The sequence below is a fragment of the Lynx canadensis genome, chromosome F2 (assembly GCF_007474595.2).
Source record: "Lynx canadensis isolate LIC74 chromosome F2, mLynCan4.pri.v2, whole genome shotgun sequence".
Classification (NCBI taxonomy): Eukaryota; Metazoa; Chordata; class Mammalia; order Carnivora; family Felidae; genus Lynx; species Lynx canadensis.
In genome coordinates, this window is record NC_044320.2 from 36,749,786 (window position 1) to 36,772,059 (window position 22,274).

Consider the following 22,274-nt stretch of genomic DNA (forward strand, 5'->3'; position numbering starts at 1 on the left):
CTCATGCTCTGTGTCTCTCTCTCAAAAATAAACATTAAAAACTTTTTTAAAAAAACTAAATATACAAACTTCTATCAATAACAATCTAGGAAAGAAAAAACAAGGAAAAGCACACACACACACACACACACACACACACACACACACACCCACCAAGAAAACCACCGGAAACAAGAAAGGAAACAATACAGATATAATAGGGATTTTTTAGTCATGAGAGTATATAATGAATAACTTTATGCCAATAAATTTGAAAGCTACAAAGGTTAGCAGTGGCTGTGGGTCATGAATTTGAAAGTGACTTAGCTGAATGGTTTAAACTCAGAGTGTTTCAGTCAAGATTTCAGCCTGGGCTAGTCATCTGAAGGCTTGGCTGGGTCTGGAGGATCTTTTCCAACGTAGCTCACTCACGTGACTGTTGGCAAAGAGCTTCAGTTCCTTGCTGTCTAGTGACAATGCTTCATCACACAAACCTCTGTAGGACTGCTTGGGTGTCCTTATGACATGGCAGCTGGCTTTTTTCAGAATGATCCATGAGAGAGTAAAGAGGAGGCTTCATTGTCTAATTTATGACCTATCTTGGAAGCCACTTCTACTATATCCTATTTGCTAATAGTGAATTAATAAGCCCATACTCAGGGGGAGGGGATTTTGACTCCTCCTCTTGAAGAAAGGTGTAGTAAAGAATTTGCGGGCATGTTTTTAAACTAACACACTGTACTTATGTAAGTGATATGGTAATTCAACAAAGAAAATTCAAGAGAACCTATAAATGTATTAATAGAGTTAGTAAGAATTCAGCAAGGTTGCTGATGTGAGTCAACACACATGTATCAGTTTCATTCTTAGTACTAGTAATAACAAAACTGTAATAAAGACCTCAATCATAAGCAGAAATAAAGGCAATAAGTTATTTAAAAATAAAATTTGTAAAAGATGTCTAAGACCTTAATGGAGAAAATTATAAAAATGTATTAAAAGGTACCAAAGAATACCAAAGATACCAAAGAATATCCAGATATTCCATGTTATCTGGGTATGACTTGCAGTAAATATAATTTCCAGTAAGGTTTCTGTCATGTTATCTGGGTATGACTTGCAGTAAATATAATTTCCAGTAAGGTTTCTGTCATACATGACAAAATAATCCTGACATTCAGATGGGATAGAAAATGGCAAATAATTGTTATAATGTTTTTGAAGAACAAGGTTGGGAGACTTGCCACATAAGATACCAAGAACTATGATGAAGCCAAAGTGATTAAAACAGTGTGATATTGGCACATATATATCCCGTAGACTATTAGAACAGAATAGAGACCTGGCAACAGACATACACAGACAGAAATTTGTTGTATATTAAACTACATTGTCCACTATTGTGTCTATTTAAATTTTAAATGTAAAGTGCCTAGCATTAATAACTACAGTACTGGTTCTCAGCATCCTGGTGTGCTAGTATTTAGTGCTGTTTTTAAGTATTTTTCATGATACATTTTTGTCGAGCTTAGCGTTATTTTTTAAAACCTTTAAGTATTTATGTCTTGGGACATACCAAGGGAATTATATGAAGAGTCATGTTGCTATTAAAACTTGAGATCCTTAGTCACTAACCACCCTTTCTCACGTTGGTCACAGCGACCTGGTAGGTCTCTGGGCAGTCTGTAAAAATAGTTTCTTAGGAAACTGATACAGGGATTTGCCAGCCCTATTCCCATTTCTGAAAGATTCTCTAGAACTCTGAATACATAGACTTAAACTGAGCCAACTCATGGATCTGCCATTTTAACAGGAGATGCTTTCTGGGAGCCAGGTCTCAGTCGGAAAGAAGATTGCTATAATTCATTGTCCCTTTCACTTGGGATTACTATGCTGTTGAACAAGCTATCAGGACTGCTGATTCAGCTGTGCCTTAGAATATTGGCATTTCCCACATCTTAGGTTCCTAAGTGGCATCACGAGAAAAGCCCCAGCCAAAACAACTTCTTCCTGTAATCCTTATTTTTATCCTCACAAACTGGCCTAGAAAATTTAGGGGAAAAAAGTCCCTATTTCTCTTTCTTGAACCTAGAGTCATTTCTAAGTATGTCACTCTCTACTTTCTTTTCTCTGGGTATCAGAAGATGCCTTCCCAAAATAGGTTGCCTCCAGTCCAAAGAAGGGGTGGCAGGAAAGGAAACAAAGGTTTCCTTTAAAGTCTCAGACACTTCTCAACCCTTTACTCGCTTCCTACCAAAGTTCTTAACTTCAATTCTTATTTCCAGTAGGGAGAAATAGGAAATGCTTCACACCCCAAATGGTGGTCCTTTTTTGCCTATAAATAAACATGCCATTTTTAGAGGCTATTTGGTAAGTTGGTTCCTTAGTCTCTCTTCAGTTGGTTTTTCATTGTGTCTCCTTATTTACCAGGGCCCCTGGAAGTTGAAATGAGTCAGGTAGGATGTGGGTCTAATAATGTGTAAGGAGCTCTTGCATTTTAAGGGTTGTCTTAGGCCGTAAATGTAAGCAGTATGGAGCTCTAGACTACGGTGATTCATATAGCTTCACACACAACCAGAGGACACCTCAGAGATGTCTACTGGATCCTCTGTGGGGTTGCAGGGCGTAGGGAGGGCCTTGTCCGCCCTGTGTCACTAGAATGGGTATTTTGCACGAAGGGTGCAGGACATGCTAGCACCCATCTGGTGCACAATTTAAAGCATTAGGTGCAGACAGATGACAATAGAATTGTGATAAACATTATGTTGTGTAGATGATGTATGTTTTATTTTCACTGTGGATCCTGAATGGAGCTAGAACCTTGAGAATAAGGGCTGGTTTGTAAAGTAGCCTATGAAGTTACAGCCTCTCTGGTTCTCAGTATCCTTATCTGTAAAATAAAGAGATTGCGTTGAATAATCCTGAATGGGCCTCCTGGCTGTAGAAACTTCATGGAAGAATTTAAGTTTCTCCTGAGAACACTTGTGCCTTCAAACTATTTGATGTGAATCTGATTTAAATTTTGTGAACTATTTAGAAAATAAGGAATAACTTACAAAAAGTTGTAGTTCCCGTATTTTTTAAGTAACACCAAATAAATGAATAAGTAGGAACATCACTTTTTTAGCACTTCAGTTTTGTGTAAACGAAATCTGCTATGGTGGGTTTGAGATTTAGATTTCTGAATAATCCTAGAGTTGTCATTTATACTATTAATTTACTTTAATTTTACTTTAAAAATTAATTTTTTAAATTGAGGTATAATTGATGTACAGCATTATGTTAGGTAAACTTTTTTTTAAGAGAGAGAGGGCACGAGCGGGGAAGGGGCAGAGAGAGAGGGAGACACAGAATCCGAAGTAGGCTCCAGGCCCTGAGCTGTCAGCACAGAGCTCTAGGTGAGGCTCGAACTTGTGAACCACAAGGTCATGATCTGAGCTGAAGTCAGACACTTAGCTGACTGAGCCACCCAGGCGCCCCTAAACTTTTTTTTAAAAGGAACATTGAGCTTCATCCCAACTCTGAATTTTCACTAATTAAGGATTATTGAGAATTATAATGGTAAGTAACGGTGAAATGAAACAGAGAGGGGTGCACCTGGCTGGCTCAGTCAGCAGAGCATGGGATTCTTGATCTCAGGGTTGTGAATTTGAGCCCCACGTCGGGTGTAGAGATTACTAAAAATAAATAAAGAAACTTAATTTAAAAAACAACTTTAAAAAAAATGAAATGAAACAAAGAGAAACTTACAAGCACTCCCTCTTGCTTTATTCCCGTCCTAGATGCTAAAGTTGCAGTTGAAGCCCAGGTGGGCCACAAGGTGGCGCCATTAGGTCATATAAATAAAGTGCTGCTGTTGTAGATAAAACTGGTATTTTTAAAAATCACTTTATTACACAAATAATACATGTGCATGAAAGACTTCAGATTGACTTCCCAGTGCTTATTTAATATACTTATTATATAATTACAAAATATAAGCTGAAGACTTCCTATGGGGGAAGGTCCCTTGCTAAGAATTTTAAACGGCGTAAAATTGGCACAGTAAAGATTTTGGAAAATACTGAAAAGTATTAGAATAGAATAAAATATCCAGGATACCAGTACACCCTTTGGAAACAATTAATTTTATTTATTTTAAGCCAATATCTTTTCAAAAGTTGAATTGTAACTAAATTTTAATAATGCAAAACTATAAGTAATACAAACATCAGAGGAAATATATATCGGAAATCCTTATTTGGTGTTTTTTTATTTTCTGATGGAGAAAGGGAAGTTTAGACAAGCATTTTCTCATTATCCCAATGAGTAAGAGATATTTGAGAATAATGAGTCCAGGAATTTAGTCACTTCCTATAAAGTAGAAAATATTTCCAAATATTTTGTGGTTGTTTTCTCACACTTAGAAAGGATTATTTTGAGATGATTGCAAAGAGTTAATTCATAATGTATGGCTGAATGTTTCCTGTAAGCATGTGATCAATACTTCCTGTAAAGAAACATTTCCAGGTATTTATTGGGTTTTTTCGCAGTTTGAAAACTTTACTTTGCACGAGATGTTTGAAAGGAGTTAATTCAGAGTGTGTGGGCTAGACTAATGTTTCCCTTCATGTAATCTTTGAGGAAAAAGTTTCCAAACTATTTCATTATATGGAAAAGAATTTTATGAAACCAAACTTAATGCCATAGGTTTTTTTGCCCATAAAATGAGGATAATGATAATACTTACCTTAAGGGTTTATATGAGGATTAAATCAGGTATTCCAGGAAAAGCACTTAAATAGTGCCTGGAATGTAATAACTTAGTAAATGTTAAATATTTTCTATCTCATTTTGCTAAGCAGTTGCTGCATAGTAATAGCAGACATATAAATAAATCCTGGTTTTTTTTATCAGTAAGTTTTCTTTCCTAAGAACCTCTACTAAGTAATACCTGATTAGCCTACTTCCAATTATTATATGGACTTAAAAATAAAGAACTGGCCTCTAGTAGCATTCTGTAGTTCACACATTTCAAATCAACCTCACCTTTATTGCATTAATAAGGCTTTAATTATGAAGTAATTGAAGAAATCACAGAATTAAGAATTTTATTTTAGAGAGTGTGTGCATAAGTGGAGAGCGACAGAGGGAGAAGGAGAGAGAGAATCTCACTCAGTCTCACGACCATGAGATCTTGACCTGAGCTGAAATCAAGAGTTGGAAGCTTAAGTGACTGAGCTACCCAGGCGGCCCAAGGATTTTAAATAAATCAAATTAGTCTTGGAAATACCACAAAATTACATATAAAGTAAAAATGTATCTGTAGCAGATCCAGATCTATCTTAAAATTACTCTTTGAACTTCTGTCAATTATTTTTGAGACTCAGAAGTAAAATTCAGAAGGTTCTACTTATAAACTTCCTCCTTCCCATGTTCTTCATGGTGCTGCAGTATCCTGAAAGGGTAATATTCTCAGTTCTTTTTAAAAAATTTATTTCCATGCTTTCAGAAGAGGGCTACCCTTTTCCTTTTTTGAAGCTCAAAATAAATAGCCATATATTTTGCCTTTATTTTGGACAGATACCTCAAAGGTTAAGAATTGAGATCCTCATCATATGATCTATGAGAATTTATTTCCCAGGGTCTTCTAAGACAGCTTCCAAAAAAATGGATATACAAGGATTCTATAAAAGGGATCCTAACTAAAGTGAACTGTAGTTTAAGATTAACGGAACAGCAGAATCTTTGAAGTTTTATAGTGAGTAAAGCAAGTGTTGCATCAGGATTGCTGTCAAAGTAAAACTGTTTGTTCATAAATTAGACTAGTTCCACAGCCAGATGTTACAGCCAGATCCATCTGTGTCACATCTTTTAAGTACATTGCCTGTGAACCCATTACGATAGTCAAATTTTGACCAGAAATGTTATTTTAAAACTCTCTTAGACTGTTTTGATTGGCTTAAAATGTCAACTTAAATGTGTGTGATGGAAAAATATGGAACAAAAATTTTTTTAATGTGCTAAGGAATTTAATAAAATTATGGAAAATTATAGAATGTAACCATTAAAAATTAAAAATTAAGAATTGTTTTGGAAGACTGGTAACATGGACGTATGTTCACAATACAGTAAGTAAAAAAGTTTAACATTTGTGTTTAGAGTATGAATTAAATATATATTCATACAGAGAAAAAAGGCTGGAGGATCATAGCACCCAAAATAGTAATAATAGTTATTTTTAGTTGGTAGGTAGCATTATGGGTAACTTTTATTTTCTTCTCTTTGCTCATATTCATATTTTGTAAAAATTTATAACAAAATGTAGAATTAGTCATAAGAAAAAATGTTACCTTAAAATCTTGTTAAGATGAACTTAATTGAGTGTATAACCCACAAAGAATTCTTGGATTCTCCCAAGTCTAGATTTCAAAAAAAATGTGCCAGGCACTATGTCATCTACAAGGATACACAGATCAGATCCATTTTTTGCATTCTAGAGACGAGTTCTGGCAGGAAGTTTTGCAAACAGTTGTGAACAAACAACTAAGCTTTGTATGAACCATTTTCTACTGATTTTCTTAATTGTGTAGAGGTGGCACGGCCTATTCGAGATATTGCAGACTCAATTTGAAGCCACTTCCAGCAGTGCGGCCGTAGACTCATTAACCTCTCTGAGCCTTGGAAATTATTAAGAGCACTCTATTAGAGAAACATAGCTATTGAAGATAAGCAGACAAGAAACACATTATTAATGTTTTGGGAAGGAATTAAATTTTTGTTACAATTTTTACTTGGAATTGAGCTAGATTTCTTTTAGATACGGCTTTTTTCCCTTGCCCACTGTCTGTGGATCTGTGCAGCGCTTGGGTTTTAAGAACAGTCATTCTAAAGTGCTAGCAGTTTGGATTTAATGACTCCATTGGAAGTTCTTATTTTATGGTTCTTTGAGGTTATTTTATATTTTAAAACAACTGTATCCTTTTAAAAGGTTAAGAATAACCACATGAGGTATAGAGAATCCAGATTTGGGTTTCCATTTGCTGTATACCGCTCAGTTTTAGTACCTCCCTCTGACATTAGAAAATGTAGGCAGTCAGATCTGAAAATGCGTCTCTCTCCAGGTATGCCATTTTTCCCGTGCATTTTGCTGAAGTGTCTGCTGCTTTGATCTCTGATCAAAGTTGCTATGTAAGCATAATGTCAGTCCATTTGAACCAGGAATGTAGCACTTAGTCTTGCCTTTTCCCAGTGGCCTTTCAAAATGAAAAATAAATCAATACATTATGTATGTATGTATTGGATATAGAAAAACAATTTAAAGTTAGGTTTAATAAGTATATATTAAAATACAACAGATTTTCTCCATTAGTTCTTAACCATCAAGAATACTATCTTAAATTTCTATAGATGTGATCCAATATTAACAAAAGAAAAATAGAGAAAGATTATTAACTAGAACTTTCCATCAAGTCAGTGACTCACATGCTTCCACTAAAACCTCCTTATTGTTTTGTTACTTGGATTGAGACAAGCACTGTGTGGTGCTGGGAGCCCTTGTTACTGACACCTAGGTGACTACCTCATCCCAAAGGATGAGTGGCTCCAGCCTCATGAAGTCTCTTAGGTGGTGCCACAGAGCATGGAGTTAGGAGTTTTAAATGTTAGGCCGTGCCAGCCCTTCAAGACTTACCCCCAGAGTCCTGCTTTTCACAGTCCCAGGGAATTAGTCTCTGAACCAGTCACTGTCTCTCATGGACACTAGGAGCTAGGAACTAGGCTATGGTGAACAACTAGAGGATTTGGGGGGGCTTGAGTGTTCCCACTGTTGACCATTCCTGTGGATTTTTCCTCTGCCAGGAATCCGTTCTCTTTTCCTTTCTTGGAGGCCTTTACTCCCCACTAGAGGTCACTCCATTGCTGGACGGTGCTCTGTTACCAGGGGATCAATGTTCAAGGCTCCATGCAGGCTCTCTTCAGTACAGTAGAGAACTGTCTCCCCAGAGCTGTGCCTGTCCTTGGGAAGGGAGTAACTATTATCTTTTGAGTGCTTAAGTCATACAACTGACCCGGAGTCCAAACCTAGGCAGTCTGGGTCCAGATAGCATTCTGGGTGAAGTAGCCAAGTTCTTTTAACAGCCTCTGACAGTAAAAAACTGCCTCTAGAATATTATACACTCCTAACAGTAGTCCTTCAGGAAAGTCAGACGGTATCTTGTCTTTCTCCCTCCTGCTTTTCCTACCTTGAAAAGAAATCTTCACTATGCTCAGCTTTTACATTCATTCACAGGGGAATAGACTCAGCCCTCTGTGAATCTCAAAAGATACTAGTTCCCTGTTCATACTCACACATTAGTGTTTCTAACTCTACTTGTGGAATGGTTCTTACTACACACTATCTTTGGTAAATACCAGGACCCCTGTGAATGCTTGGTCCAACAAACTCTTCGATAAATAACCTCTTAACTGTCCTGGTTGCCTGAGTCACCCAGACAGATGATCCCAAAGAAGACCTTACCTTCTTTTTGTTTGTTTTGATTTTGGTTTTGTTTTGTTTTTTGTTTTTTTGCATGGGGACAATAGGTACCTTCAGACTCAACTGTCTTTTGTCCAAAATCTTTAAGCCTCCATACCAGCAATTTGCACTGCTGGCCATTTATCCTAGAGAAACGAAGACTTAGGTTCACATAAAAATATGTACCCGAATGTTTTAGACAATTATGTTGAGTGAAAAAAACCAACCCCAAAAGGTTACATACTGTATGGTTCCATTTATATAACATTCTTGAAATGACAGAATTGTAGAAGTAGAAGACAGGATAGTGGTTTCCAGGGGATGAAGAGGGTGGGGGTGGGAGGGAAGTAGGTGTGGCTGTAAAAGGGCAATATGAGAGAGCTTTGTGGTGATGGAAATGTTCTGTATCTTAACTATCAGCGTCTGTATCCCAGTTGTGATATTATACTATAGTTTTGTGAGATACTAACACCAGGGGAAACTGGGTAAAAGTACACAGGATCTCCTTGTATTATTTCCTACAACTTCATCTACAATTATCTCAAAAAGTTTAATTAAAAAAATCTTTAGTCCTCCTCACCCCTTGAATAATAGTTAATAGATGTTCGCAATTTTATTCACTTTTATAACTTCTGGAGAAGCAATTAATAGATTCCTAGTGATTAAGGTCTAATTGGGGTCCAGACATTTTCTTTCAGGTTTCAAGTGTAATTAGGTCTAATGCATTTGTATGATATTAACTTTGAAATCACATAAATAAATCTGTAATTTGATCAAATGTACTGTCTTACGGGGCTTGTCTTCAAAAGAAAATGGCAGAAGCATTGTCTTTCCTGTGAATTTAAAGGAACTTTCTGTGAATTTATTTTTAAGTTTTTATTTAAAGTCCAGTTAGTGAATATACAGTGTAATATTAGTTTCAGGTGTACAATATAGTGATTCAACACTTCCATTCAACACTTTGTGCTCCTCACAAGTGCATTCCTTAATCCCTATCACCTATTTCACCCATCCTCCCCACCCACTTCCCTTCTACTGACCAAGAAAGTTCAGGAACTTTCTTGTGAATTTAATGGGTCATTTGAGGGGGTAACTATATAATCTATAATTCTATCTCCAAATGAGAAGCAAACTTTGTCCTTTTCATAGTGTGAACCCTACTATCTTCAGACTAACACCTGCACCATTTTAACTTTAAAAATCATATATTAGAGATAAGCTCTAGTCATGAAGACTCAACCCCCAGTTGTTACAATAAGAAAGTAAAGATACACACTGTGGGTGAACTCAGAATTTTGTTAAAGCAAATTGATTAAGTGGCTCGGTAATACGAAGTTTGTCTAAAATGGTACATATAATTTGTCAGTCCTCATCTTCCAGCCTAGCGCTGATAACCCTTATGATGCAAACTGACTTATGTATTTAAATGGAGCTTCAAAAAATACCATAATTATTCCCATATAAGTTTACTTAAAGGAATTTGATAACAGCATGAATGACCTCTAAAAGCTTAACCTGAATTTCAGCCTGAGCTACAAATTTGAGATTTTGTACTTATATCCTACCACTTAGTGTAGTATCTGCCATATTTGGGGCATATAGTAAATGTTTAATGAATTAACACTGATATGCTGTGGACATACTGTCTGTGCATGACCCTACTTCCATCATCCCTCAAGAATAGAGTCCAGTGGGGCAGACCAGGCACTCGAGATGTCCCTGAGTGCAGAGGGGAAACCTGAGTGGGTCCCAGCAAGAGCATAAAGGACAGGCAGCAGCATGTTTCAGGAGGAGCAGAATCTGGTGTATGGCAAAGATCGCAGGCAGATTTGAGCCAATTTTTCTTTCACGTTGAACAGCAAAAGGGGCAGGGGACAATCTCGTGGGCAGGTTTAAGTACCAGCATTCAGGATGGATTAGAAATATTTTTCCTTAAATATATCCTGTTTGGTTTAAATATAAATATTGATTATTTTTACTCCCTCCCCCCCCTTGCAAATAGCATTTTATTTCTAAAAATGCTTTTGTGTGCTACTCTGAGATCTAACCACCATTTATAATGTGAAAAAATGCATTCTGAATTCCAGTTACTTGGGGTGAATTTTCTGAGCCCAGTTTGTCCTCTACTGATGGCACATAATTTGATTCTTTTTCTTTTATCTTTCTGACCATGCTTTCTTGTTTGTGGGCGACAGAGCCTCTCCTTAATAAGTCCTTCAGTTCTCCCTTTTCATTACTTTATTACTTGTTATTTTACCAGCCTCACAAATTGATGCCTTACCCATAGATCTTCATAGCCCCACTAGTTTCTCCGTTTGATAAAACAGCTAGACTTTCTTCATGTCACACCCTTGTTATAACTAAATTTTCTATTTACTGTAGATCCTTGCCAGCACATTTCTGGATATTCTGTTGAACCTTCTTAAGAATTCAGAGAAACTGCTGGGTGACCACTGAAAAAAAAGATCTAATCTTAAGTTTTACGTGAGTATTTTTCTACTGTCGACTTCCTCATAATATGTGAAAGCTTTGATGCCTTGCTTTATGGCAGATTCAGTTATGTGATCAAGATGAAAAATGTTATCTCTCATTGGCCTTATTAAATCTGGGGGCAAAGTTAGTTTCTCAAGGACACAGAAACACTCACAAAATGCACCACACTTCTTCTCACTTAAAAAATAAACAAGAAAGGCTTTTTTTTTTTTTAACTGAGCCAACATTCGAAAGAATCCCAAGTCTTTAAACCACAAGAATTCGTACTGTGTTTGAACCAAAAATACCAAGTAGCTTGTTTTTCATTGTCTATTCTTACAGAATTTAACCAAAACACGTTATCTCTTGAAAAGCTCTTGATACGTGATATTTTACTTTTTAAAAAGTTTCAGATAGCTTTTCCTTTTTTATGATAATAATCCAGTGAATACTATAGGGGAAAATAAGGAGGTTACTGTTCAAAGAGAATTCTTTTTTTTTTTTTTATGTTTTTATTTATTTTTGAGACAGAGAGAGACAGAACATGAGCAGGGGAGGGGCAGAGAAAGGGGGAGACACAGAATCTGAAGCGGGCTCCAGGCTCTGAGCTGTCAGCACAGAGCCCGACGTGGGACTCGAACTCACAGAGTGTGAGACCATGACCTGAGCTGAAGTCGGACACCCAGCTGACTGAGCCACCCAGGCGCCCCCAAAGAGAATTCCTGACTATTTTAATAAGTAATTTCTTCTCGACAGGATACTTTCTTTAAAAAGTGTTATATAGTGGCATAATCTTAAGTTTATTTTATCTTGATCTCTGTAATTCTTAATCAGAAGCAGATTTCCCACTTATTTAGAGTTATCCTTAACAACTGCTTCTTACCCTTTATATGTAGTGGGTCATTAAGTTGAGCTAATGCTATTTTTCTGTCCCTCTCCAGTATGCTCCCTTCTGTCTGCCACTGCCTTAGATCGGGCTGTCATCATTTATTCCCTAGATTTCAACAGTGACCAGCTGATTGATCTCCCTGTCCCCAGCCTCGAATCTAGCCTCCAATCTAGCCTCTCCCTGTTGCCAACAGAGTAATCTTCCGAAAGACTGATATCATGAGACCATGCCATTTCCTTGGGTTGGAATCCTTCAGTGACTCCTTATTAAAATTCAATGTAATAACCCTTACTATAGAGTTGTGAGGAAGATTAAACAAAATTTACTGGGAACCCTGGGTGCGATGCCTGGCTTGGAGCAAGCCCTTAGCGTGCATTAATGTTTCCCCTTGTTACAGGGAACCCATGGAGGCAGCGGAGCTCTAGTGGAAAGTAACCTGTGTCTAGAGGGACAGAGGCTCTGCTGGGAAACCAGGCTAAAAGGAGAAGGGGCCAAGAATCTCACCAAACTCCGTAGCCATGCTTTCTTGAATCCCCTTGAGGTTAGACAGAAGCATAGATTGGTCTAACGTCCAATTCCATCAGTGTTCCAGAAAGAAAGACTTTGTCTGATAAATTACAAGGCAACCCTGTCTGTGACTCAGCTTTTGTAACTGTAGAGGGAGGAAGTCATCTCTATACATTGGTCTCTGCCTTTGTGTTTTCTTCTTTGGGTTTGTTTTCTCTTCAATTTCTTAGTAAGGTTTCTTTTGTCAGGCTTTAACTTTTTCTTAAAGCAACCAAGAGGGGGCCAGTTAGACACACACACACACACACACACACACACACACACACACACAGACCAAGAGATTGCTGGGGCAGGGAAGTATCAGTGAAAGAGGTGTGGACACACTGGTGAAGCTGGGAAAGCTGAGTTACTCAGATGGATGAAATTTAAAGTGGAGACAGTGGGGATTGCTGCCTTTGCCCTGCCTCTCTATTCCCAGACAGACCTGTTTTTTTTCATCTCTCAGTTTTCAGGCAATGGGAGTTTGGCAAAATCAGATATTTAGATAACCACAGAACAGAGCCGAATAGGATCGATACTGTAAGAAAGACACTCTGAGTTGATTCCATGATATTTCCAATTTTTAAATTCAGTTTATTGCTCTTCCTAGCTTTTTTCTTTCTATGAAAATAGAGGTTTGTGCTATAGACACAACATTTAGCAGGTCCTTATTGAATGTGAATTAAGTTATTTCATTGTTTTTTTTCATGCTGATTTAGTTAACTTTTGAGCAGATAGTTTTGTTTACCATATGGAATATCTCAATTATGATAAGAGGCAAATATGTGAAAGAGGATTTTTTTGTTTTAGATAAGAAATCTCTGTCAGCAGTAGCATGTGTTTAAAGTTTAAGGATAATGTTATATATGTCTTCTGACAATGCAGTGAATCTAAATCTAAGCCATTATATCTTTTTTAACTTTGAAAATCTTTCTTAATCTTTTTATATAATGAACAACGAAATAGAGCTTTAGAATAATTCAATTGCGGTTTTGATTGAATGGATATGAATAAAAGGCATTTTAATGGAAAATAAAATATAATTGATAACTTTGTTGTTGTTTCTGTTTGGTGAGGTAAGTTATTAGAGGCAGGAGGCCAAGAAGGATAAGAAATAGTGCTTTTCTAAATGACTTCATTGTCTTGATTTAGTTTGGCTTTACTGAATCTCACTTACCTCATATTTCATTACAGGCATATTCCATCCACCACATCAGAATAATGTCCTACGTTTTTGTAAACGATTCATCTCAAACTAATGTGCCCTTGCTACAAGCCTGTATTGATGGAGACTTTAACTATTCCAAGCGGCTTTTGGAAAGTGGCTTTGACCCAAATATTCGTGACAGCAGGGGCAGAACAGGCCTTCACCTCGCAGCAGCCAGAGGGAACGTAGACATCTGCCAGCTGTTGCATAAATTTGGTGCTGATCTTCTGGCCACAGATTATCAAGGAAACACAGCTCTTCATCTCTGTGGCCATGTGGACACTATTCAATTCTTAGTTTCCAATGGGCTCAAAATTGATATTTGGTAAGTTCTCTGTGGTTTTTGAAGTCTAGTCATTTCTTTCCATTAGGTTGTCAACCAGTGGTCCAATCTCAGAGTCTGTTGATTCTGCTTTCTCATTGATCAGCTGCAGTGACAAGTTCAAAAAGGCATTGAGGACAAGGTAATCTTGTTAGGGGAGTGAGGAAACAAGAGGCTGACTTCTGGATTTATGCGGAAGCAGTGCAAGCTTGTTTATGAAAATAGTGGTGAGGTTCTGCTAACAATTAATTGTGGTGTGAGACAAGGGAAAAAGAAGAAAAGAACTGACATTTGTTGAAAATCTGTTATGGACCGGGCACTGTGTTTACGTAACGTTAGCTCATTTAATCCTTAGAATGAATAGCTCTTGAGGTAGGTATTATCCTCATTTTACAGATGAATTAGTTGAGACAAGAAGAGTTTAAACAAAGGCAGAGGTCACACAGCTGGAATTTGAACCTTATTTGGTTGCTTTAGACTTTTGTTTTTAATTCTTAGACTTTTTGTAATGTATTTTTTTGCTATAAAATATAAATGTCAGATAAGAGTGAATCTAGAATCTGGAACTTTCCAATTAATTTCTAAGAAGCAGCTCTCTTTTTCATTTATTTATTCTCATTTATTCACTTTTACCTGTATATTCTTCCTTTTTCCCTATAAGAAAAAAAGTAGGTTAATTCAAAATTCAAGTTCTAGTTCAACTATTGGTTCTGCACTGCGCTTTAATTTTGAGTTAATTTGGCCTGTGCCTTATCACTGAGATATACACAAATGGGTACTAACAATACAGTCCATCTGTTACGATGACCTCTTCATATGTATGAACTTTTTTAGCAATCATCAAGGTGCTACACCCTTAGTTCTGGCAAAGCGCAGAGGAGTGAATAAAGATGTCATCCGATTGCTGGAATCTTTGGAAGAACAAGAGGTAAAAGGATTTAACAGAGGAACTCACTCAAAACTGGAGACCATGCAGACAGCTGAGAGTGAAAGGTACTTACGATATAATTTTTTAAGGGGCAAGCCAGTTTAAGTCCTTAGATCTTTTATGACAACTTTGTGAGCTTTCTATTTATTTGCTTTCAAGTACAGAGCTTTGATACTTTCTTTGAACTTTATATAGGTCCGTATGGCTCCAGATTACAATTGAGTAGCTATTAACAGAAAGGACTACGTGCCCACATGCATGTAATGTTCTGTTAGACCCGTGCAAGGAATCCTGCAATATTGTCAGCATAAGAGAGAAGAGGTAGTTAAGAGCTGCGTATTAGGGAGGGAAGCAAAGAGTTTGAGAATTTTAAGTGCAGGTCACAAACAGAATGGAATTCAGAAAATGGGGAGAAAGATAAGGCTCAAAACTTGGACAGTATTAGAACTAAGACCAAAAAGGCCCTTTCAAAGGCAGGAAAGTGGAGTGCTGAGGACAAGCAAAAACAGGAGGAGGGAAATTAAGATTTAACACACAATTCTGTAATGGGAAAATGAAAGTGATTCTCCCGTGAGTTGGAACAAATGAAATTTGGGCTTTTGTAAGAAACTGAGGCTAAGATGTGGTGACTGACAGGGTCTTTAGTGTCTCATCGTTTCTCATCTAGAAGCAGTTTACAGTACAGTTCAGGGAGCTCTGAAACTCCTGGCCCCACTGGCTCATCAGGTAAAGTTAGTAGGCCAGACTGCGTTGTACTAGCATGGGTTTTGGTTGACTGCCATGGAGTTGCAGCCATCCAGATACTACAGGGTAGGAAGGATGATGCACCTACTATCGTCCCCTCCCAAAATTTTCAAAAGAATATATTTCAAGGGCCCTCATCAGCTGTTGACCCAGTAGCTTGACTGATCTGGACTGGGAAATAGGATAATATGGTCCACGTAGACTGCTGGGGTCATGGTTTCTGTGAGTGCTAATGGAATCCTCTCTATTTTTTATAGTTGACCCTTAATTTGATTCCTTTGTACCCATGATTGCTTTCCCTCCTCTTCATGTGCTGGCTGGTGTACTCTGTGGGAACCATTAATTCCACTCTCAAGCTTAGGACTATTTGTTTAGATACTTCCAAGAACTTACTGCTGTCCAGAGTAAGTTTTACTTCTAGAACAGCACATGCTGCTCATGAGTTATCACTAGAAGCTGACAAGTAGATAAAATAAGCAGGAAGTCCAAGATACATTGAGATACCTTGGCAAGCCCTTTTCTCACACCTTTGTACCCCGGATTGACAGAATGCTATAAGCAACATAATAACATTGAGTTATCTATTATTTGTTAAATATGCTCTTCCAAGATAACTTGAAGTTTATTTTCACAAATACTTTAAGCTTCTTTGCCGTGAAAAATGTCCAAGAATGTGTTTCTGCTTGGTATATTTTGGGGACCTTCCTTGCTATATTTTGTTAATAGCCAGTTTCTTGGCATCTTCTTGTCAGAAGTATACTTTTGGCTTTATTTTGCCTCAGTTGTGATTACTTATTAGCTAAGTAGTACGTATAATTAGTCATTTGAGTGGCTCAGTATGAAATATTTACTCCTGCTTTTTTCGCATACCTGTCATTTCCTTTAGTATAAGGATTTGTATTATTTATAGCATTGTGTAAAGCCAGTTCTTAAAAAATTGAATTTTTTTTTTTTGATGTTTATTTTTGAGAGAGAGCGAGCATGCACATGCAAGCAGGGTAGGGGTAGAGAGAGAGGGAGAGAGAAAGTCCCAAGCAGGCTCCATGCTGTCAGTGCAGAGCCCTTCTTGGGGCTCAATTTCACGAACTGTGAGATCATGACCAGCTGAAATCAAGAGTCGGACACTTAACTCAGTGAGCCACCCAGTGCCCCCAAAGATTGAATTGTTTTTATTTTTTATTTTTTTAATGTTTATTTGAGAGAGAGAGAGAGAGAGAGAGAGAGAGAGAGAGAGACGGAGCAGGAGCGGGCGAGGGGCTGAGAGAGAGGGAGACACAGAATCTGAAACAGGCTCCAGGCTCTGAGCTGTCAGCACAGAGCTTGACATGGGGCTTGAACCCATGAACTGTGAGATCATGACCTGAGCCGAAGTCAGACGCTCAACCAACTGAGTCACCCAGGTGCCCCCAGAGATTGGATTATTAATACTTGTACTACCTCGTTGCCCTATCTTATTCCTGCCCCTCAGTATCATGGTAGACATGTGGTGGTTGACGCTTAAAAAGCTTAAAGGCAACATCGTTGGTCATTAGAAAAATGCAGAGCAAAGCCACAGTGAGTTACTACTTCATACCCAGTAGGATGGCTGTAATCAAAAAGATGGAATGACAGCAAGTATTGGCAAGATGTGGGGAAACTGGAACCCTCATACATTGCTGGTGGGAATGTAAAGTAGAGTAGCTGCTTTGGAGAGCAGTCTGGCAGTTCTGAGAAAGTCACACTGAGTTACCATATGAACCAACAGTTCCACTTTAGGTGTATACCCAAGAAAATTGAAAACATACACAAAAACTTGTACATGAATGTTTATAACTGTATTAGTTATAAAAGCCCAAAGGTGGAAACCACCTAAAAGTCCATCAGCTGATAAGTGGATAAACAAAATGTCATTCATGCATCTAGTGGAATATTCCACCATAAAAAGGCATGACATACCATATATCAATATGCTACCACATGGATGAGCTTTAAAACCATGCTACATGAAAGAAGCCGGTTAAATAAGACATAGATAATTCCGTTTATATGAAATGTCCAGAATCAGCACGTAGAAAGTAGATTGGTGGTTGCCAGGATCTGGTGGAAGAGGCAATGGGCGGTGACTGCTAAGCGGTACAGAGCTTATTATAGAGGCGATGAATATGTTCTGAAATCAGTGGAGATGGTTGTACAACTTTGTGAATATACTAAAAACCACTCAATTGTGCAACTTAAAAAGATGAATTTTATGATATGTGAATTTTATCAATAGAAAAGGTTAAGGAATAAAGCTTAATGGGATTGGCTAGCACATGGCATTGTGGCAAAGCTGTGTGATGATTAGCAGAACATGAAGCAAGTTTTGAATGTACCTAGCATTTTCCATTACCCTTAGGGTTCTCTGAGACAAAGCATAACTAAAGGGCCCATAAATCAAGATGGTGAAAAATATTTTCCCCACTCCCCCATATGTCCTAAGCTTAATGTAGTCATTTTTTAATTTGTGAGCATAGGGTGACAAAGACAGTGTTGATGACACACGTACAAAAAAAATATTATGTGCACACATACAGTAGAAAGCATTTCACTGGATAAGGTCACCCTAGGAAATTCTGATTGGCAGAGCTTCATGAGCTCCTAGAGAATGCCCAACTAAATTCTCATTTTATACCCAACATCTTTGAGTATGAGATTATGTCAACTTGGACATAGTCAATAAATTTTGAATAAGTCAAAATTAACCTGTCCTGAACTTCTTTATCTATTTATGGTATTATGTATTTAAACCTCCTCAAAGTTCCAATTTTATTTTTGAACTTGGTTTTTTTAAGTTTTTGTGTTCTGGTAGACTCCCACTGAAAATGTCCTTTCTTATTTAGAAAATAAACATCTTTTCATATATAAAGAAGAAAAGCTTGGATGTCAGGCAGACTGGTCAATTAGGAAGTCAGCTTCCTATGATTCTAGAGAAGACCTCTAATACTAGTAAATGCTGAAGGACTTCTGATTAAGTATCAAGAAGTAAAGTAAAATTGTAGGTTAGATAAGAATGCCGGTTTTTGCGTGATGAACCAGACCGTTTCCATTGTTCTATACCCAGATAGTTGGAAGAATATGAAGAGAAGGGGTTGAGGACGGGTAGTAAATGACCTTTTATAAGCAAGAGATAGTTGGCACATATGATTATGGTCATTGTGGTTTTAATCTAAATGCTACCCTGTTATTGGGCCTGTATGTTGTGACATAGTTGTGGGTGCTAATCCCTTTGAGCTTTGAATTCATCACAGTGTGGCCTTCCAAATACCAAAGTCAGATATCCTGTTTTCTACTTATAGGGGTCATATTTCTCACTGATAAGAGTTCTGAAAACCAGAATCAAGAATCCGTGTTTCTTTGTTTAGTATTTTCAGAGTTTATTTATTTTGAGAGAGAGAGAGCACGTGTGCACACCCAGGGGGAGGGGCAGAGAGAGAGAGGGAGAGAATCCCAAGCAGGCTCCACACGGTCAGCGCAGAGCCACACATGGGGCTCTATTTGCCAAATCGTGAGATCACGACCTGAGCTGAAAGCTGGAGTCAGATGCTCAACCAACTGAGCCACCCAGGCGTCATAAGAATCCGTTTTTATGGCACTTGTGCTACTGTATTTTCAATTAGATTCAGCCTTTCTGCAGAAGTGGAATAAACTTATTTTGTATTACTGTACCAGATAGAGCTACAACCAGTAGGAGGAAGCTGTTAAGAATTCCATAATGACTAGGCCTGTTCAGATGTACAACAGACTGAGCTAAATGTCCGTTTTTAGAGGATTACAGTTAAAAGAAGAAATTCCTTCATTGGTCAGATAATTGAACTAAATAAATGATAATTTCCTTTTAACTCTAAGATTCACACACTGTATATAAAATGCTTTTTTAGATTTACCCATCTTGACTTATTTTCATTAACATGAATTCTCAAGGTATGAATCTTTGTTTTGAATTCTAAATTTAAAGTAACCAAAATTTGGTTACTTAGATACTGTGAGTTTGAAACAACTCATTTTACAAACTTCACAACTTCTGCTTGGGGGAGCGGTCGGGTAAGCATCCCTTGATTTTGGCTCAGGTCATGATCTCAGGGTTTCATGAGTTCAAGCCCCACGTCGGGCTTCCTGCTGACAGTGTGGAGCCTGCTTGAGATTCTCTGTCTCCCTCTCTCTCTTTGCCCCTCCCCCTTTCTCTCTCAAAAATAAACTTTAAAAAAATAGACTTCTGCTTGGGACCTTTTCATTAGAAAAGGATTTTTAACTCTGGCTCTGCTGGATACTAAACCAAGAAACATAGTCATTGTGGCTTAATTTACAGTCAAAGGTAGACTGTGCAGATATATGCAGATACGTACATGAGTATGTGAATGTGTGCGAGTAGGAATAGGTCAGTTTTCTTCTTATAAGTGTTGTGTCCTGTCTTTTCTAGGTTACGTGGCTACTGTTGTATGTCTCCAAAATGGGTGGAATGCGTTGTTCATGTCTCTTTCCTTTTTCTTTGCTCCTTTCACAGTGCCATGGAAAGCCATTCTCTCCTCAACCCCAACCTGCAGCAAGGGGAAGGAGTCCTGTCCAGCTTCCGAACCACATGGCAGGAGTTTGTCGAGGATCTGGGCTTCTGGAGGGTGTTGCTCTTGATCTTTGTCATTGCTTTGCTGTCTCTTGGCATTGCCTACTATGTGAGCGGGGTGCTCCCCTTCGTGGAGAACCAACCTGAACTGGTGCATTAAAGGGGCTAATGGGGATGAGGCCAGTGCCTCACGTTCTGAGTTTCTCAAAAGTTTTCTCTTAGGCAAGGCAGTGAGGGCTGTACATTTTTTTCATTGTGCATTTTTAGGTGTTGTAATCCTTTTTGAACAACGTAACGTTTTCATTTGAACTAACCACATACCGTAGTCAAGTATACTTCATCCTAAAGCTACCTCTGACTCAGCCTGACTTGTTAGGAAAGCCTTCACATAGCCTTGTTTGATAAAAACGTGGAGGTGATTGAAGAATGAAAGACAAAGGAAGAGACTAGGGAGTCCTTGCTACGGAAACCTTACCCTGATATGGGACCAACTAAAGTGAGGTGTTCAAAAAAAAGGGTTTTCTTATATGATTTACTTTTTGTTAGCTGGTTGGTTTTGGTTTTATTTTTGCAAGAGTCCCCCGCTTTTTTTTCTTTTCATTTTCTGGGAATAGGGGAGAGAATGAAAGATTCAGCTTAAAACTTGTGCTTTTTTCACATAGCAAATCAGTATTGCAGGAATCTGTTTGGTTTATTTTAATATTTTCGAGTCTAGTTACAAACCAAACAGAACTTTTGAAAATGAGCTATATTTTCTTCAAAAATGATTGATTTGATCATATATTTATTTGTTTATAGGGCAACTTTGGTTTTCTTTTTTGTAAACTGCTTTGCTTGTTGTAAATGTCTGTGAAAAAGAGAACTTGAGTTTGTTTTGTCCACTTTCCAATTTCCCCTAATGTTTACTTCAAAGATCTCCTGTTCATCAAAAACATAGTCAGAAAACTCTTTTTCTACTTAATAGTCAGCAGGTAAAGAGGACTCTGACACATGTCGCTGTCACGGTAATTCTGTAGTGTTATTATTGTGAAAAATTCAGCTCTACAAGCTAGCTGTGTTGTCACAGCAGTCTCATAGTTTACAGTCATTTCACTTTACATGCAGTCCTGTTTAGAGGCCCTGTGAGAATTGTTGTAACAGTCCCATCCATGTCAGTAATTCTCTGATGCAGGAATGGATGGAGCGTTTCTAAGTTGACAGTGCTGAGCACTATGTGCTGGGTGCCATAAACTCTTTATGCATGGCAATACTGGAGAAATTGAAATCTGGTCCCCAAACTATGTTGCAGCTTTCAGCAGTATGTCTGAAGGTCTCTTGTGTTTGTTAACGATCCTGTTCCATATAAATCATATACTTGAGTTTTTAAAAAGTATATGAAGAGTTCCTAATTATTCATTGAGTATAGTCAGAAAACTGTAGTGAAAGAACTAATGGTTTTATTTTTTAGAACAAAGGCATCTAAGCTACTGCTAATTGAATTGTCGCTAGAAGTAGAAATTATAGTTTAGAGTAGGATTGGTATTTCTGTGATTCTTGTTGCTTCTTGATATTTTCTCTTGTATTTATATATGTAGGATTAGGCATTTTCTTTCATGTGGCTTTATCCTCTCTTAAAGAGCTGTTTAAAAATTCCTGATTTAACGGACTGCTTCAGGATCAGCTCACAGAGTCTTGTTTTTAGGGTAGAAACAAAATAAATCATACTTGGTAAAAACAGCAAAAAAACAAAAAAAACAACTGACTTTAGAATGGAGAACACTAGAACTCAAAATCAAAGTATACTCAGAGTGAAAGCTTTGGAATTTGCTCTATGTTTGTAAATCTAAATAGATATGCAGAATTGGTTAATGTGTATGTAAAGATACTGCATTTTTAAAAGATTTTAAGTGCTGATTTCTTTGTATTTTAATCTCTGCATTCAGCATTCAGTAATACTACCAATAAATGCATTTGTAGTCTCTTAATCACAACCCATTTTCTTAGTGTCATTGTCTTTTAATTTAGGGCACTTTGGAATAGGTTGCAGTTGCAACCTTTGAAAAGTTTTTTTCAAACCTGATGTAATAGGTATATTCAGTTTCACATAAGTTTGTCTTGTAAAGGCTCTGAAACTAATT

General features: G+C 37.6%; 1 protein-coding gene across 1 annotated transcript in view; it reads left to right on the top strand.

Annotated features, from left to right (window-relative positions):
* The window catches only part of ANKRD46 (ankyrin repeat domain 46), a 40,947-nt gene extending 18,820 nt beyond the window's left edge, over positions 1–22,127 (top strand). Inside the window, exons 2-5 of the mRNA XM_030303791.1 lie at positions 10,856–10,957; positions 13,575–13,912; positions 14,744–14,902; positions 20,101–22,127. Coding sequence (XP_030159651.1) covers positions 13,602–13,912; positions 14,744–14,902; positions 20,101–20,317 — 687 coding nt within the window. The 5' untranslated portion in view covers positions 10,856–10,957; positions 13,575–13,601 and the 3' untranslated portion in view covers positions 20,318–22,127. The remainder of the gene's footprint in view (positions 1–10,855; positions 10,958–13,574; positions 13,913–14,743; positions 14,903–20,100) is intronic.
* Positions 22,128–22,274: the final 147 nt, after the last annotated feature.